Here is a 16,297-nt window from a genome sequence, read left to right as displayed (position 1 = left end):
GAGGAAGGTACGCTGGGCTGAGACGCGGCAGGCCCACACTAGCACGTGAGTCCCTCTTCCTCCTCCCACCTTCGGGATTGTACCACAAAAACAACAACGACCACAGCATAGACTATATCCATTGATTAATCACCGTAGACGAATGAGGTTCCCGATGATTTCCTCTCAAGTCTGTTCAATGATACGTATGCACCTACTCGTAGTTCGATTCTTTCGTAGACCAATGTTTGACCCTTGGGTTGGTCTATCGATAACCTTTACGGGATTGTGTCTTGCGGATCCACCCTCCGGTGATCATTGTGGGGGGAGTAGTCTTGGTGACATGATACGACGAACATATCGAATCTTTTGACTATGGAAACAATACTGCCTTCAAGTGTCATTGAAAGACGCCAGCTGCCAAATTCTTTCCGAGGCAGAGTTTGCAGTTACGCCCGTTAGGCACTTCGCACTCGCGAAACAGCCATCGGTCGTCTAGAAAGGTGGCGCTGCAGGGATCGGTTAACAGGTCTAGATCTCCAGCCGATGCGATCAGCCCTCAGTCGTCGCCCTGCCATGAGCTCGTAGAGCACGTTGAATATCGCAGTGTATGTAACAAGATGGTGCGCTTGAGAATCACTCATTGCGAGAAGCGGATGAACTGTAGAGACTGGCACCCGAAACTTTCGAGCTTCGCGCATCCCTAACCTGAGCCCGTTAGTTTGTTACCTTTCGGGAATGTCCACTAGTGTCAGGCGACATGAGGCAAGCAGCAAACTGGATCCTAGGACGTTGTCATACGTGTGTATGTGTAGGATGGGCCTACTATGGATCTAATATGTAGGCGGTATGAAGAGACGAACGGACGGTCTGTTGTCCCGCGACCCCTCTATTATATGCACCTTCGCGAAGAGCATAGTATGAGCTCGCATCAGCTTCTGAATGGGGGAAGGCGCCAACGGGTACGAGGACGCCAGACGCTTAATCCTCCCTTCGCGAATGCGAAAGTCGCAACAAGCGAAAGGCGTTCGCAAACATGAGTAATTACCTACTTGTACATATATCTGCAGTCGGCAGTCTGTGGAGCGGGTAGAAAGCAGACGACCACTGCCAGCCTTCCCTCCGAATATTGACCGACCACAGGGACCTCAGATCATGGCCCAGGAACAGTCTACAACGGCGGAGGCGGGCGTAGCAGAAGCTCCTATATCGGTTGTTTCGAGCGTCAGTTTTGCAAGATTGCAAGTCATCATTGCCGGGTATGATTTGACCAGAAGGTGATCAAGATGGTTTATTGACAATCATAGGTTATGGCTCTCGCTATTCATGTCGGCAATGGACACGACCATCATTACTACAGCCCTAATAAAGATATCAAGTGAATTCAATGCATTGAGTCAAGCTGCTTGGCTGGTCACTACGTATCTTCTGACATATAACTGCAAGTCTTCTGCTCTCAGCCTCCTCGGTACTCAAGCTGACTTCAACAGCATTCTTGATGCTCACAGCCAAGTTTAGCGATGTGATAGGTTTGAAAACAACCATAATCGCTTGCAATGTATTGTTCATTGCCTTCTCAATGGGATGCGGTGGTGCACAGACTATGGTCCAATTGTAAGTCAATGCTTCTAGTCATGTGATATGGTATGCTCATAGTGAACGGAATCATTCTGCGTGCATGCCAAGGCATCGGTGGATCAGGCATGTATTCGTTGGTCTTCGTTGCCATAATGAAACTTATCACACCTGAGAAAATGGGATTCTACTCGGGAGTCATCAGCTCCGTCTTCGCGATCGCAAACCTACTTGGCCCCCTTCTGGGCGGACTAATAGTAGATCGTACAACCTGGAGATGGATATTCTGGATCAAGTTAGTCGATTTTCCCTATCAGACTAAGCAATATATGCTGGACGGTAACTGACAGTAACATGCAGTGGTCCCATTGTCGCAGTAGCTGGCGGTCTTCTATTCATCTCAATGCCAGGTCTCAAGGATGGCAAGTCATATCGGGAACGTCTTCGAGGCTTCGATATCCTTGGTGCTATACTCTCCGTATGCTGGCCAATTCCCCTCTTGTTCGCACTTCAAGAAGGCGGCACACGATACGGATGGGACAGTGGTGTCATCATCGGCACGCTGACTTCAGGGCTGATACTGCTCTTGCTCTTTGGAGGTTATGAAGCCTGGATCACGTACCGGACACATAAAGACCCCGTTTTCCCCTTCCGATTCTTGCGTAACCCAGCCTGTGCGCTGCTTCTACTGTAAGACGCATATCGAAACATCCAGAACGCTACTGACATGGCCTAGGAGTATGCTGTTACTCGGGATGCCCTTCCTCGTCGTCATAATTCAATTACCCCAACGATTCCAAGCTGTGAACTTCATAAGTGCTGAGCGTGCGGGCATCAATCTCCTCCCAGTAACCATGATCTCTCCAGTGGGCGCAATGATAGCAGGTGTAGTTATGGGAAAGAAGATTGCTGCAGAGTATATACTCGTCATGGCAAGTGTCATTACCTGCTTGGGAGTCGGTTTACTTAGCAGTCTTCCTGTTACGGCTCCATTTCCATCGGTAACGTATGGCTTTGAGATCATCACCGGTCTAGGCCTCGGCATTGCAAGCCCTCCGTACTTCTTCCTCCTCTACACCTCCGTTGAAGACAAGGATATGTCAACTGGCACCGGCGCATTGAACATGTTTCGAACTCTGGGCGGATGTATAGCTGTAGCGATTAGCACGGCCATGCACAACTCTGTGTTGGAAGCGAAGCTGCCCTCGATTCTGGACCCCGAACAGATCACAATTGTCAAGGAATCGGCTGCATCCATCAGGAGACTCCCTCCACATCTGCAGAAAAGCATTGGCGAGGTTTTTGGCGAAAGCTATAACAGGCAATTCCAGGTAATGCTGGCCTTCTGCGGATTGAACATCCTTGTTACACTGGCACTGGTGTTTGTCAGAAAGAGAATGGGCATATTTGGAAAAGTGCCAGTCAGAAAAGAGGAGAACGAATTTTACAAGAAGCCAGACAATCCCACGGAAGAAGGCAAGGAGGTCAAAGGGTGATATCCACGCAGGAAACGCGTCCGCTATTGGTCAGCAATAACTTGACTTGTGCAGATCTGATTGCGGGGACTCGCACGAGTCAAGTGGTCCCAGATGAGAGGATATTGTGGGAACACAATGCTGGATTACAAATGTCCAGACCCTGAATCTGATTCTGGCATTTCCACAATCGGGCAAAGCACGCGATCTTAAACAATTGTCGCGCCTGAGGATCGGGAGAAAGGGCCAGCAAAGTTTCAGAGAGCCGATTTATAAAAGGCCCAAACCTGCGAGCAATGTGCAACTTCGACTCTTATCTATTGTTACACACGGCTTGGCATGCACATTGCTGACTGGGAGTCACTCGACTAAACGGAGGTAAGCACGATGACTTGAAGTAAAGCGTCATTGGCCAAGGCCGTAAATACGGATTTTAAATTCCTATCAACTACACTCCGCCTCCGGCGGGAGGCTCAGAAATTTTCTCGCTTGGACAGAATTCATAACATGTGGCGCCGATCACCCGCAATTGGTCAAGCTGAAGCAGCGAGGTAATTGGTCTTGTGGGGTTTAGAGTGTTGCCCTGATGGGTCTAACACAGTAAGAGTGAGACTAGTGAGGGAGATATGGGAGACGATAGAGAACAAGAAGACAGAAATGGTTGAAGCCGCTAACGGGATGCCCCCACACGTCCAACCATGATCCACTATGATTCATTATGCACCCACATAACCATGACGAAACGGTGCTGCCCATGGCTAAAGTTTCTATAAACTCCGATTCCTCCGTATGCGCATTTGTCAACATTGAATTATTAATGCCTGCCTCCATGGCAATCTTACTTCCTATTTCATCGGTCGCATAGGGGGATCCATGTGTCTCTCGAGATCGAAGACACTGACATTCCAGAACCTCTGATCGTGATCTCACTCGAGTCGACCTCTTAGGTCCCTTGCTTGTGTGCGCAGCGTCTCTATACGAGTTTCTTCCATTCGGTTTCCTTATTCAGTAATTCTTTGCCCGCCATGTGGAATACCGGCATAGTCTCCTCTGGAGACGATGATTCTAGAGGGCGAAACCCCTGGCATAACGAGAGCCAGAACGCTCATCATGAGACAGCCGGAACCGTCAACCGTGATGGCGGTGAGAGCGATGATACTGAAGACAGCCCTGATAGATCAGGAACATGGTACGTTTTCCATCAAGAACTTTCATACACATCGCCCCGGATATGGAGAAATTCTTACGACTGATCAGGGGAGAACGGGACACTGGAATGAGCCAGCGTATGGCCATGGAGGATTTCGAGGCTTTGAAGCAGACTTTGTCTACCATATCGAGGACAAAGTCCCATGCCCAGTCCGAGCGCGAGAGCGTTCGAAGGCCACTCAGCCGCAAGAGTACGCGCCGTACGATTGGGCGCCGTGCTTCCAACCGTTGGGCAGACGATGCCGACGAAGAAGCTGGCGAGTTCGGCACTGGGCTGTCAGAGAAGGAAGATGAGTTCGAGCTGGGACAGTTCATGAAGGAAGGTCACTTCGAGAAGCGCAAGGACGGCCAGTCGGCGAAGAAGGTCGGCGTCATCTGGAAGAATCTTACCGTGAAAGGAGTCGGTTCGACGTCTACCTTTGTTCGCACCCTTCCCGATGCCGTAATAGGCACTTTCGGGCCGGATTTGTACAGAATCATTTCTAGATATATACCTGCGTTGAGGCTCTCCCGTCACTCGCAGATGAGAACACTCATCCATGACTTTTCGGGAACTGTCAAGGATGGAGAGATGATGCTTGTCCTGGGCAGACCTGGTTCAGGCTGTTCCACATTCCTCAAGGCCATTTCGAACAACCGAGAAAGCTATGCCTCTGTGGAAGGCGATGTCTCCTATGGTGGTATCTCTGCTGCAGAGCAGAAGAAGCATTTCAGAGGTGAGGTGAACTACAATCCAGAAGACGACACCCACTTCGCGAACTTGAATGTCTGGCAGACACTCAAGTTTGCATTGATGAACAAGACAAAGAAGAATGAAAAGCATGAGATACCAATCATTCTCGATGCTCTTTTGAAGATCTTCGGTATCCCACACACGAAGTACACGCCGGTCGGTGACGAATTCGTCCGCGGTGTCAGTGGTGGTGAGCGGAAACGCGTTTCCATTGCAGAGACTCTCGCAACAAAATCAACGGTCGTATGCTGGGATAACTCAACCCGTGGTCTTGATGCCTCGACCGCACTTGACTACGCAAAGTCACTGCGCGTCATGACCGATATTTCCAACCGAACGACATTTGTTACCTTATACCAAGCTGGTGAAGGTATCTACGATTTGATGGACAAAGTCCTGGTCATCGACCAAGGACGATGCATCTTCCAAGGCCGTGCCAGCGAAGCGAAGCAGTACTTCATCGATCTCGGCTTCTACTGTCCCGACCGACAAACGACCGCCGACTTCCTCACCTCCGTCACCGACCCAACTGAGCGCAAGTTCCGTGAGGGGTGCGAAGCCAGCACCCCGAAGACCCCAGAAGAGCTTGAAAAGGCTTTCAGGGAGTCTGCTCACTGTCGATTGATGTTGAAGGAAGTGGATGCATATGAGCAGGAGCTCAAGAGGACGGACTACTCCGATGCGAAGGAGTTCGCTGGTGCTGTCCGCGAGGGCAAGAGCAAGACTGTGTCGAAGAAGTCTGCATATACTGTTAGCTTCGTTCGCCAGGTCTGGGCTTGCACTCAACGCGAGTTCTGGCTGACCTGGGGCGATAAGACTACTTTGTAAGATTCAAATCTTGATGCTCACATTGTCGACCACTAACGTTTGTAGGTACACGAAGTTCTTCATCATCGTCAGTAACGCCTTGATCGTTGGCTCGCTCTTCTACGGGCAATCTAAGGATACTTCGGGCGCCTTTAGCAGAGGCGGAAGTATGTTCTTCTCCATCTTGTTCTTGGGCTGGTTGCAACTTTCAGAGTTGATGAAAGCGGTTTCTGGACGCGCTGTTGTGAAGCGCCATGAGGACTATGCTTTCTATAGACCCACGGCAGTGACCATTGCACGTGTTGTCCAGGACTTCCCGTTGATATTAGCCCAAGTTATTCCTTTCAGTAAGTACCCCTTATTCCCGTAAATTGTGGATGAGAGTTGATGCTAACGCAACATAGCACTCATCATGTACTTCATAAACGAGCTCGACGTCGACGTCTCCAAGTTCTGGATCTATTTCCTCTTCGTCTACACAACCACATTATGCATAACAGCCCTCTACCGGATGTTTGCCGCACTATCGCCTACGATCGACGACGCTGTCCGATTCTCCGGTCTCGCCCTAAACCTCCTGATCATCTACGCCGGCTACGTGATCCCCAAGACACAGCTTCTCGACAAGTACATCTGGTTCGGCTGGTTGTACTACCTCAACCCCGTGGCTTACTCCTTCGAAGGCGTCGTGTCGAGCGAGTTCGCAAACCGCGTCATGGACTGCGCACCAGACCAGCTCGTCCCGCAGGGTCCTGGCATCGACCCGGCGTTCCAAGGCTGCGCCCTCACTGGCGCGCAGCCTAACTCGCGAACCGTTCCGGGTGCGGATTACCTGGCGACGACATTCAACTATTCGCGTAGTAACCTCTGGCGTAACTGGGCAGTGTTGATCGCCTTCTCCGTGCTGTACATCCTCGTCACTGTTATCGCAACCCAAGCAATATCCTTCACGTCGGAAGGAGGGGGCGCTCTGGTGTTCAAGAAGTCCAGTCGTACAAAGAAGAACCTGAAGCAAGCACCCGTAGACGAGGAGCAAGGCTCCGGCGGCAATTCATCCAGTGGAACGGAGACGAACAACTCCTTAGCCGCCAAAGAGGAAGAGGAAGCCTTCGAATCCATCTCCAGCAGCCAGAGTGTCTTCACATGGGAGAACGTCGAGTACACTGTGCCCTACCAGGGCGGCGAGAAGAAGTTGCTCAACAAAGTCAGCGGCTACGCAAAGCCCGGCGTCATGGTTGCCCTCGTCGGTGCGTCAGGAGCAGGCAAGACAACGCTGCTGAACACTCTCTCACAGCGCCAGCGAGTAGGCGTCGTCTCAGGAGACATGCTCGTCGGCGGCAAAGCGCTCGGTCGAGATTTCCAGCGTGGCACTGGTTTCTGCGAGCAGATGGATCTCCACGACGGCACTGCGACGATCCGTGAAGCGCTCGAGTTCTCGGCCATCCTCCGTCAGGACCGCAAGATCCCCCGAAAGGAGAAGATCGAATATGTCGACAAGATCATCGACCTCCTGGAGCTGACCGACATCCAAGACGCCCTGGTATCCAGTCTAGGCGTAGAGCAGAAGAAGCGGTTAACCATCGGCGTGGAACTCGCCGCAAAGCCCTCCCTCCTCCTCTTCCTCGACGAGCCGACCAGCGGCCTTGACAGCAACTCGGCCTACTCAACCGTCCGGTTCCTGAAGAAACTTGCCTCGGCCGGCCAGGCCATCGTCTGCACCATCCACCAGCCCAGCTCCGTCCTCATCCAGCAGTTCGACATGATCCTCGCCCTGAACCCGGGCGGCAATACGTTCTACTTCGGCCCCGTGGGCGAGAACGGAAAGGACGTCATCAAGTACTTCGGCGACCGCGGCGTGCAGTGTCCACCCAGCAAGAACGTCGCAGAATTCGTGCTCGAGACCGCGGCGAAGCCCGTCAGGCGCGAGGACGGCACCCGCATAGACTGGAACAAGGAGTGGAAGGAATCGAGCGAGAATCAAGAGATGCTCCAGGAGATATCTCGCATCAAGTCGGAGCGCATCAAAGCGACATCCAGCTCCCAGCAACAGCACAACGACGACAGTGAAACGTACGAATTCGCCGCGCCACTGTGGGAGCAAACCATTCTCCTCACCCGCCGCCTCTTCACACAGTACTGGCGCGACCCGTCATACCTCTACGGCAAACTCTTCGTCGCCGTTGTCATCGGCATCTTCAACGGCTTCACCTTCTACTCCCTCGGTTCCACAATCGGCGACATGCAAAACAGCATGTTCACCTCCTTCCTCATCATCCTCATCCCGCCCGTCATCGTCAACGGCGTCGTCCCCAAATTCTACACCAACATGTCCCTCTGGACGACCCGAGAGCTCCCCTCACGCATCTACTCCTGGCCCGCCTTCACGACCGCACAAGTCGTCGCCGAAATCCCCATCGCCATCCTCTCCTCAACCCTCTACTTCCTCCTCTGGTACTTCCCGACGGGGCTCCCCACCGACGCCTCGACCGCGGGCTACGTCTTCCTCATGACCCTCCTCTTCTACCTCTTCATGTCCTCCTGGGGCCAATGGATCTGCGCCTTCGCCCCCTCCTTCACGGTGATCTCCAACGTCCTTCCCTTCTTCTTCGTCGTCTTCTCCCTGTTCAACGGCGTCGTGCGGCCCTACGCCCAAATGTCCGTCTTCTGGCGCTACTGGATGTATTACCTCAACCCCTCCACCTACTGGATCTCCGGCGTCCTCGCTGCCACCCTGTCCGGCGCACCCGTATCCTGCACGTCGTCCGAGACAGCCGTCTTCGACGTCCCCCCCGGCGTGGCGTCCTGCGCCGCGTACGCGCGGGACTTCCTCGCGACCGCGGGGAGGGGGTACTTGCTCAACCCGAACGCGACGAGCGGGTGCGAGTACTGTCCGTTCGCGAGCGGGGACGAGTACTTGGCGACGCTGAACGTGGCGGCGGGCGATAAGTGGAGGGATTTCGGGGTGTTTGCGGCGTTTTGTGTGAGTAATTGGGCGTTGGTGTATTTCTTTGTGTGGAGTGTTAGGATTAAGGGGTGGAGTTTTGGGTTTGGGGCCATTTTTGGGGGGCTCGGGAGGGTAGTTGAGGCGGTTAAGGGGATGGTTGCGGGGAAGGGGGAGGGGAGTGAGTGAGGTAGTTGGGGTATGGAGTTGTTTTTGAGTATTGATATATGGTTGTGGTATGTGGTGTGGACTATAGAGTAGGTTGTGTTCTGATGAGTGAGATACATTCGTCCTGATCATGCTAGAACGGTAATGTCCATCGATTACAAAAATTTAATAACATATACATATGTACCTGTGGTATGTTCCCTGGCTCGCTCTAATAGCATATAGGAAAAGGAAATTATGGACCAAAAGTTCCAAGGAGTAGGGGGGATCAAGAACAAAGGAGAACTAGGATGATGATGATGGTAATGCCTGAAACGCCCATTCCAATGCAGATGCCTGATATAATGTCCTTTGCTTTTCAACGCCGAAGAGAGAAAGGATAATTTTAGATTCGAACGAAAAAAAGGGGCACGATCTATAGATTGACTTGGAACTTCGGGTTCGTCCGTATCCTCTCGCCGTAGTATCTGAAGAACACGGGGACGGGAATCATAGCCAGCGCGATGAAACCCAGCAGACTGTTTCCCCAGCCCAGGCCGAGCGAGTCGAAGAGGTTGAGGCCGAAGAGGGGAAACACGGCGCCGAAGATGGAGCGGAGGACGGTGTTGGCGGCGATGGCGGAGGCAGCGTGGACGGTGAATGCGTCGACCATGTACGTCTGGACGGTCATGAGGGCGGACAGGTTTCCGATGCCGAAGAAGGCCGTGCCGATGATGGGGACGATCCAGTGGACGCCCTTGTCGGTCGTCCAGCCGTAAAGGAAGATGCCGATGGGGAGGCAGATGCCGCCTGGGACGGTGAGGATGACCGGGAGACGATGCTCGGGTTTGACGGTGCCCTTGGCTTGCTTCTCTTTGATGATCTTGTCGGACATGGTGCCGAGGAACGCCATGCCGATGAACATGCCCACACCGCAGCCGATGAAGGTCAAGCCCACGGAGCCGGACGAGAAGCCGTACTTGCGCTCGAAGACGAAGGTGATGGTGGTGAAGAGGAGGTAGAGGATGCCGTAGTTGACGGCCACGTACAGTGCCATGAGGAGCACGATTGGCGAGAAGATCAGCATCTTCATGGGGCGAACGACAGCACGCACGAAGACTTCCTTGGGAGGGATGTCGAGTGCGAGCTTGGACTTGAGGTTCTGGTTTCCGGTCTCCTTGCGCAGGCGAGCGGCCTTCTGTGCAAGCAAAGTGGGTGCGTACGTCTCACGGCCGAGCGAAGCAAACAATATGCTGAAGGCACCCGCAACGATGGATAGAATCCAAAACACCCATCGCCATCCCTTCGCCTCGGCCAAGAATCCACCGGCGACGGGACCCACGACAGGGCCGAGGAGTGGGCCCATACTCCAGATCGCCATGGCGCCAGCACGCTTCTCCTGGGGAAAGAGGTCCGCAATGGTTCCACCACCGATGGTCAAGGGAGCAGAGCCTGCACATCCAGCCAGGAGTCGGAAAGCAACCAACATGCCCATGCTGTTGCTCACAGCGCAGCAAATGGTGAAGATGACGAACAAGACATTACAGATATTGTAAATCCACAGTCTGCCGTACAGTTCGGACATGGGAGCGATGATAAGGGGTCCAAGAGCAAAACCCAAAATGTAGACAGAGACCACAAAGGATGCTAACAGATTAGATGTGACGCCGAAATCACGCATGACCTGTGGAACGCCAGGAGCGAAGAAGGATGATCCAAGGGGACTGCGACATACGTTAGCCAAACTGAACCAAAAGCAATTACTACGACGGGTGCAACATACGTTACGAGAGTGACAGCCGCCAACACCGCAATCATTCCCCATTTCTTGCTGTCCGGCCAGTTCTGGGGGTTCTTAGGATCGTCTGGGCCATCCCAGTCGACGAGATCTGGATCTGCTGCCTCCTGTGCTTGGGCTTCCTTTGGTAGGTCTTCGCTGAGCGTCCGCTCGTCGCTGTGCGTTGAACCTGCCTGGCTGGGGATCGCCTTCTCGATGTCGACATTGGTGGAGTTGTTTGCTGTGCTTGGGGGTATTTCTGCGTCGTGGCCTTGTTGATATGCTTCTGATACCTTCTGGTCTTTGAGATCCCGCGCCTCTTGGACGGGATTCGAGTATTCTCCAGGCAGCGACATCGCGAGCCTTCAAGTAACTATAGAAGATTATAGTCAGCGATATGCTCAAGACATACTGAAGAGCATTATATATCCACCAGGTCTGAGAGAGCAAGCAAGTGCGTTGTGATGAAGATGATTTGCGCTACCAGACCCTACACCCGGGCACTCGGTCGACCAATCCGAAGAGCGAGTGACCTAGGACATGGGGAACGCGGGAAGAGCCGTCATACCTGTAAGAACTCTAGGTTATCTAAATCCAACCTACTCCGATGGTCTATATCCAAGCAGACGGGTGAGAAGGGTTGTGCAAGGCGGGTGTGACAATCGAATGGAAGGGTTCGAAGAATGTACCAGGCAAGTACTTTTTAATGTGATGTATAGGGGCGGGGTTGGGTTTGAATCACCGACAACGGTAGATATTGGGTACTTGACAGGTAGGTAGATAGATAGAGGCAGACAATCCAGGCCCTCCTTCCCTTTTTATTTAATTACATGCTCATGACATGGGGTGCTTAGAGGAGAGAGGAGGAGAGAGGGGAGGGGGTGACGGGGATAGTAGGGCCACCATCCGACGAGGCCTTCATCCATTTATTACCAGAGCACTCTCTTTGCGTTGAAACGGGCGAATACTCGCACCAGTGTGTTGCTGATCCTCCATGGACATTGTGGCCATTGGATGAGTTGGTACACAAGCTTCTACAAAGGCTCAGGGGTGGAGGAGCTTGAACGTATATCGGAGTCGATGATTGGAGGGATTGGTAGGGGAATGATCCAACGCCCGCTTTACCGAGAGCGAATGCGGAGGATGGGTCAGAATGGACTCAATGGAGAGTGGCAGAGTGGCATGAGTGGGCAGATTATTCGATGGATGAGACTCGCCTGCTTGACTCGGTTGCATCTTCTTGTGTAACCGTGTTGGTTGTGACTTTGCGCTTGCAGGGTTAATGGAGCATCGGAGCGGATGGTCGACGGAGGGTCGCTTCTATACGTCTATACGGAGGAACACTGTAACCAACAAGTACACATCATCGAACATGAATTAAACACCACGACCGCAATCTCTATCCTTTTTCCAGAACCTTCGAGGAACTGTTCTATCAGGGACAGAAATACATGAAACAATAAGAACGGGCATTATCCTCACCGTCCTCCGATGGACGACATACCACGCCGCCACGCGATGAGGCTGAACGGCCACCCAGTCCGCGGACTTAAATCCCCCATGTCTCCGCCTCCCCCAACCCCCAATATCATCCCATTTTAACACCTAATAATACACGTCTCATAACACCACCGCTCGCATCTGCGATCAGCCTCAGACAGAACCACTCGCCGCAATCCTCACAAAGGGAATACGTACTGTGAAGATGATGGATGACCCTCTCGCCCTATGAGAACTGGCCACCCGTTCCCCGTCGATCGACATACCTCGGGACAAGGGATGCTGAGGCGGGGACTAGTACTACAGATTTATGTATGCTAAGAGCTGCCACGAACTGCGGGGAAAGGATATACATCCGAGCAAACAAACGGGCAAGGTAGTCATGAATGTGCTCTGACTAGAATGGAAAAATGCATGTTGCATGCATGTTAGAAGTTTTCCTCGTAGGGTCTAGGTCTGTAAGGTTGTACTCGTAAGGATGGATATTTGCATACTGGAGTAGGCATGTTGTACGCATTTGTCACAGCACGACTGTGATGCTAGGTGTGCTCTGTAGGAGTACTCTGTATGTCTTAGACGGCGAGGACATGTTGTTGGAGGACAAAGGCGAGGGTAGAAAGGTGGTGTGTTGTGTTTGAAATTATAAAGGATAATTTTTCGACTGTTGTTAAGGGTACAAGCCGGATATAGGTAGGTGATCACATCAATACTTCTTGTTTTATGATGTACGGAAACATGCTGTTTTCAAGATCGATGTGGTACAACCAGATGCAAATTCGCTTGGCTAGAATGTTGATGCAATTGATCGTAAGATGTCTTGAAGATACGAGTAGTCTTTCTTGCATGTGGAGGTCGGTAAGACTGAGAATCATACTGTTCATAACTTGATGATCTGATAACTGCAATAGTTGGGGTTGTAATGCATTATTTCTCAAACTATCTCTCTGCATAGTGTACAGCCCTAAAAAGAAAAAAAAAGAAGAAACCTGTAGTATCACCCCCGAGCTCAAGCTAACACCTGAACGCAAATGGGAATATACTCGTTCAACTCGCAAACACACAGATACACACACATATGTACGTACACACAGCGAAGGGCAAGCAAGGTTGCCAGCATCATGCATTCAGCTTTGACGATAAAGAAACTTGAAGAGAAAAAGTAGAAAAGAACTCCTCCCATGCCGGGGTAACCCAAATTTTTAGATCATTGCAATTCACAAGCTCTATGTGAAGGCCATGTTCTTCTTGATCTCGGCGATCGCGAGCGCGGGGTTCAGGCCCTTGGGGCACGTCCTTGAGCAGTTGAGAATGGTGTGGCATCGGTACACGCTCATGCTGTTGTTCAAGGCGTCGAGACGTTCGGGCTTCCTCTCGTCACGGGAGTCGGCGATCCAGCGGTACGATTGGAGGAGGACGGCGGGTCCGAGGTACTCCTCCTGGTTCCACCAGTACGATGGGCAGGAGGTCGAGCAGCAGGCGCAGAGAATGCATTCGTAGAGACCGTCGAGCTTCTTGCGGTCGGCCTTGGATTGGCGGTATTCACGACCCTAAAACATGATCAGATGATGCCTCGGAAAAATTGTTAGGCATTCGACTTACATCGGGGGCGGGAGTGTCGCGCTGGAGGTATGGCTTGACGGATCGGTACTGCTTGTAGAATTGCGTCATGTCAGGGACGAGGTCCTTGACGACGTACATGTGTGGAAGAGGGTATATCCGGGACTCCTTGGTTGTGTCGGTAGGAATACGGCCTGGATTTTCAACCAGTCAGTAACAATTCGCCAAACGCTCCAAATCTTGTCGACTGCTCGTTATACGTACAAAGACATGCGAGAGTGTTGACACCGTCAATGTTCATTGCGCAACTTCCGCAAATTCCCTCACGGCAACTCCTTCGGAAGGTCAGGGTTGGGTCGGTCTCGTTCTTGATGCGGATGAGCGCATCCAACATCATAGGGCCCGTCTTGTTCAGGTCGAGAGTGTAGGACTGCATCCTCGGCTTGGATGAGGGCTCGTCAGGGTTCCATCGGTAGATGTGGAAGGTCTTGGTCTTTGGTTCCTTTGATGGCGCGGGGTCTGGTGTTGTCGACGTCTTGCTCTCTGAGACGACGGATGCGAGGCCACGAGAGAAGACAGAGGTGGCGGGACGTACGGCTGTGCGGATGACGTTAGGACATGTAGCAATTGAGGTGTTTTTGTGTGCGGAAAAGCGGCGCATGTGGATGGATGGGAGACGTACCAGCCTGCCGTGTAGCAAGACGAGCGAGGGCGCGCGTGGTGGCCATTGTGATTGTGCTGGTTCAGCGGAGGAGGATCGCGAAGTGTGAAAGGCGAAGCAATTGTGACAGTTGACGGTTGACAGTTGACAGAGTGTGAAAGGTTGGATTGGCCTTGCTTCTGGGGCGGCTGCTAATACCTCGGGATTGTGGGCGACGGGAGCCAATCAGCGTCGTCGTGTTGTCAATGTCGACCAAGTTGGCCCACGCTTCGTCGGAGGGACTCGGCACTTTCATTCGCTTCCTCTGCCAAAGTCGACGACCCGCCACATGTCGAAGACGTCAACGATATCATCCAACATCCTCCGTCCTCTATCACTACTGCGTGCACTAACGGAAGGGGAGAAAGAGAGAGAGAAAGAAAAAGAGGAAGTGGAATTGTAGCAGAGGTTACAGCCAAGTGATATATCCCATCTCATTCACTTGAAACTGTCACATTGTTGCTGAGACGAGACGGTGAATGGTGCCATCACGCGACATCTTCCGTTCATCATCTGTTGCCTGCCCATTGTCAGTCCGACGTCCACTAACATCGACTGCCTTCACTCGCTATTGTTTTCGGTACATCTCTACCACAATTGCTACTACCAGTACAAGAACTACCACTCCTAAACCATCCCCTACTCTTGGTATTCCTACTCTTGGTAGAGGTAGTCGTAGTACCTCCAGCGAATCATCAATCCTCTCCAACATGCCCACGCCAGCCATACTTCCCAATCGAGCAATACAATGGGTGCTCGATTGGGACGGCACCATCACACTAAAGGACACCCTCGACGCCCTCGTCAACATCAGCAGGCAGATCAAACCAACCTCGGGCATCCCCGAGGCATGGTCCTCCCTCACGCAAGCCTACCTATCTGACCTTGACACTGCCCTCTCCACGCACGCTCCCTCCGGGAAGCTGCCCACCAACGTGCTAGATGAACGCTCCCTCCTCCTGAAGCTTAGAGCCGTCGAGCAAGCGAGCGTGAGCCGTGTTTCCGACTCCCAAATCTTCCAATCCCTAACAGACAAAGACATCAAGAACGGCGCGCGCGACGCCGTCAAGCAAGGCCGCGTGCAGCTGCGCAACGGCTACCTCGACTTCGAGAGCCACCTGAGCTCGCGCATGGACCGCCAGCACGAAGACATCGACGTCGTGAACATCCTCAGCGTGAACTGGAGCCAGCACTTCATCGCGTCGTGCCTCAACACGGCGTCCGAGGCCTCGGCCTGGGAGTCCAAGCTCGCAAATTTCGTCCACAGCTGGCCGAACCCCATCGGCGCGTACGGCCTGAGCAAGAGCAAACAGATCCAAGAGCAAGTCTCCAGCCTGCATTGTCCCTCGTACATGGCGAACCTGATGCCCTTCCAGAAACGCATATCTGCGAATGAACTCGAGGGTCTCGGCGATGGCTCCACTGGTGTCATCTGCGCGGGCGGGGATGACTTGATCGTGTCCAGCAGTGACAAGTTGACCACGTTCCAGAAGATGCGGAAGATGAATCCGTACACTATGAAGCCGATCCCCGTTGTGTACGTCGGCGACAGCTGGACGGATTTTGATTGTCTGCTAGCGGCTGACCTAGGCATATGCATACGCGACGAAGAGCTGACTTCGACGCAGAGGAAGCTCCATGAGTCCTTCGAGAGGTTAGGCATCAAGTGTCCGCATCTCAAAGACTGGAAAACTGCTGACGATTGGGCGGTTGTCTGGGTCAGGGATTTTGCTGAGATCAAGGACTGGCTGAGCTCGTTGGAGGATGATGCTGCTGCTGCTGCTGCTGCGACATAGTCTTTGGTTAGTGCTGCCCATGTGATGTATCGATGGGAACATACGTCAGTGATGTAGGCTCTCTTCGCCCCAACGAGATTCCCATCCCATTGCAACCTCAG

The 16,297-nt window shown here is 52.6% G+C and overlaps 6 protein-coding genes across 6 annotated transcripts; 3 read left to right on the top strand and 3 right to left on the bottom strand.

Moving 5' to 3' along the window:
- Window positions 1–58: 58 nt before the first annotated feature.
- BU24DRAFT_422031 (uncharacterized protein) lies at window positions 59–818 on the bottom strand. The gene has a single exon (XM_033527876.1). It carries the CDS (start codon window positions 678–680, stop codon window positions 438–440), a length of 243 nt encoding a protein of 80 aa, XP_033384058.1. The 5' UTR covers window positions 681–818; the 3' UTR covers window positions 59–437.
- Window positions 819–1,287: 469 nt separating this feature from the next.
- On the top strand, window positions 1,288–3,050 carry BU24DRAFT_347050 (MFS general substrate transporter; the record flags this gene model as incomplete). The annotated part of the gene is made up of 5 exons (XM_033523511.1): window positions 1,288–1,447; window positions 1,488–1,571; window positions 1,636–1,849; window positions 1,915–2,244; window positions 2,291–3,050. Coding segments are annotated over 5 exons (1,548 nt in total), but the record flags the coding sequence as incomplete, so codon positions are not given.
- A 742-nt stretch (window positions 3,051–3,792) lies between these two features.
- BU24DRAFT_391012 (ABC transporter-like protein) lies at window positions 3,793–8,908 on the top strand (the record flags this gene model as incomplete). Its single annotated transcript, XM_033525096.1, has 4 exons — window positions 3,793–4,218; window positions 4,287–5,795; window positions 5,845–6,125; window positions 6,183–8,908. Exons 1-4 carry the CDS (start codon window positions 4,055–4,057, stop codon window positions 8,906–8,908), a joined length of 4,680 nt encoding a protein of 1,559 aa, XP_033384056.1. The 5' UTR covers window positions 3,793–4,054.
- A 252-nt stretch (window positions 8,909–9,160) lies between these two features.
- BU24DRAFT_183853 (MFS general substrate transporter) lies at window positions 9,161–11,440 on the bottom strand. The gene is made up of 3 exons (XM_033521647.1): window positions 11,212–11,440; window positions 10,650–11,016; window positions 9,161–10,590 (listed from the first exon to the last, which is right to left on the bottom strand). The coding sequence occupies exons 2-3, from the start codon at window positions 10,997–10,999 to the stop codon at window positions 9,303–9,305; spliced, it is 1,638 nt and encodes a 545-aa protein (XP_033384055.1). The 5' UTR covers window positions 11,000–11,016; window positions 11,212–11,440; the 3' UTR covers window positions 9,161–9,302.
- Window positions 11,441–13,051: 1,611 nt separating this feature from the next.
- Window positions 13,052–14,798, bottom strand: BU24DRAFT_422026 (succinate dehydrogenase iron-sulfur protein). Its single transcript, XM_033527875.1, has 4 exons — window positions 14,383–14,798; window positions 13,965–14,297; window positions 13,743–13,894; window positions 13,052–13,690 (listed from the first exon to the last, which is right to left on the bottom strand). The coding sequence occupies exons 1-4, from the start codon at window positions 14,426–14,428 to the stop codon at window positions 13,367–13,369; spliced, it is 855 nt and encodes a 284-aa protein (XP_033384054.1). The 5' UTR covers window positions 14,429–14,798; the 3' UTR covers window positions 13,052–13,366.
- A 312-nt stretch (window positions 14,799–15,110) lies between these two features.
- Window positions 15,111–16,196, top strand: BU24DRAFT_461947 (uncharacterized protein; the record flags this gene model as incomplete). Its single annotated transcript, XM_033531940.1, has 1 exon — window positions 15,111–16,196. One exon carries the CDS (start codon window positions 15,111–15,113, stop codon window positions 16,194–16,196), a length of 1,086 nt encoding a protein of 361 aa, XP_033384053.1.
- Between the last annotated feature and the right edge of the window lie 101 nt (window positions 16,197–16,297).

The sequence above is a fragment of the Aaosphaeria arxii genome (genome assembly GCF_010015735.1).
Source record: "Aaosphaeria arxii CBS 175.79 unplaced genomic scaffold BU24scaffold_4, whole genome shotgun sequence".
NCBI lineage: Eukaryota > Fungi > Ascomycota > Dothideomycetes > Pleosporales > Aaosphaeria > Aaosphaeria arxii.
Note: the sequence above shows the minus strand (reverse complement) of the source record. Positions and strands in the feature narration are given on the sequence as shown.

What these genes read in the sequence shown, in the direction of transcription:
- BU24DRAFT_422031 (XM_033527876.1), bottom strand. Translation starts at nt 680, where the DNA reads ATGCGCGAAGCTCGAAAGTTTCGGGTGCCAGTCTCTACAGTTCATCCG.
- BU24DRAFT_183853 (XM_033521647.1), bottom strand. Translation starts at nt 10,999, where the DNA reads ATGTCGCTGCCTGGAGAATACTCGAATCCCGTCCAAGAGGCGCGGGAT. An exon ending in GCGGCTGTCACTCTCGTAAC is followed by an intron (nt 10,591 to 10,649) that starts GTATGTTGCACC and finishes CGTATGTCGCAG; the next exon opens with TCCCCTTGGATCATCCTTCT.
- BU24DRAFT_422026 (XM_033527875.1), bottom strand. Translation starts at nt 14,428, where the DNA reads ATGGCCACCACGCGCGCCCTCGCTCGTCTTGCTACACGGCAGGCTG. An exon ending in CAACACTCTCGCATGTCTTT is followed by an intron (nt 13,895 to 13,964) that starts GTACGTATAACG and finishes TTGAAAATCCAG; the next exon opens with GCCGTATTCCTACCGACACA. An exon ending in GCGACACTCCCGCCCCCGAT is followed by an intron (nt 13,691 to 13,742) that starts GTAAGTCGAATG and finishes ATCATGTTTTAG; the next exon opens with GGTCGTGAATACCGCCAATC.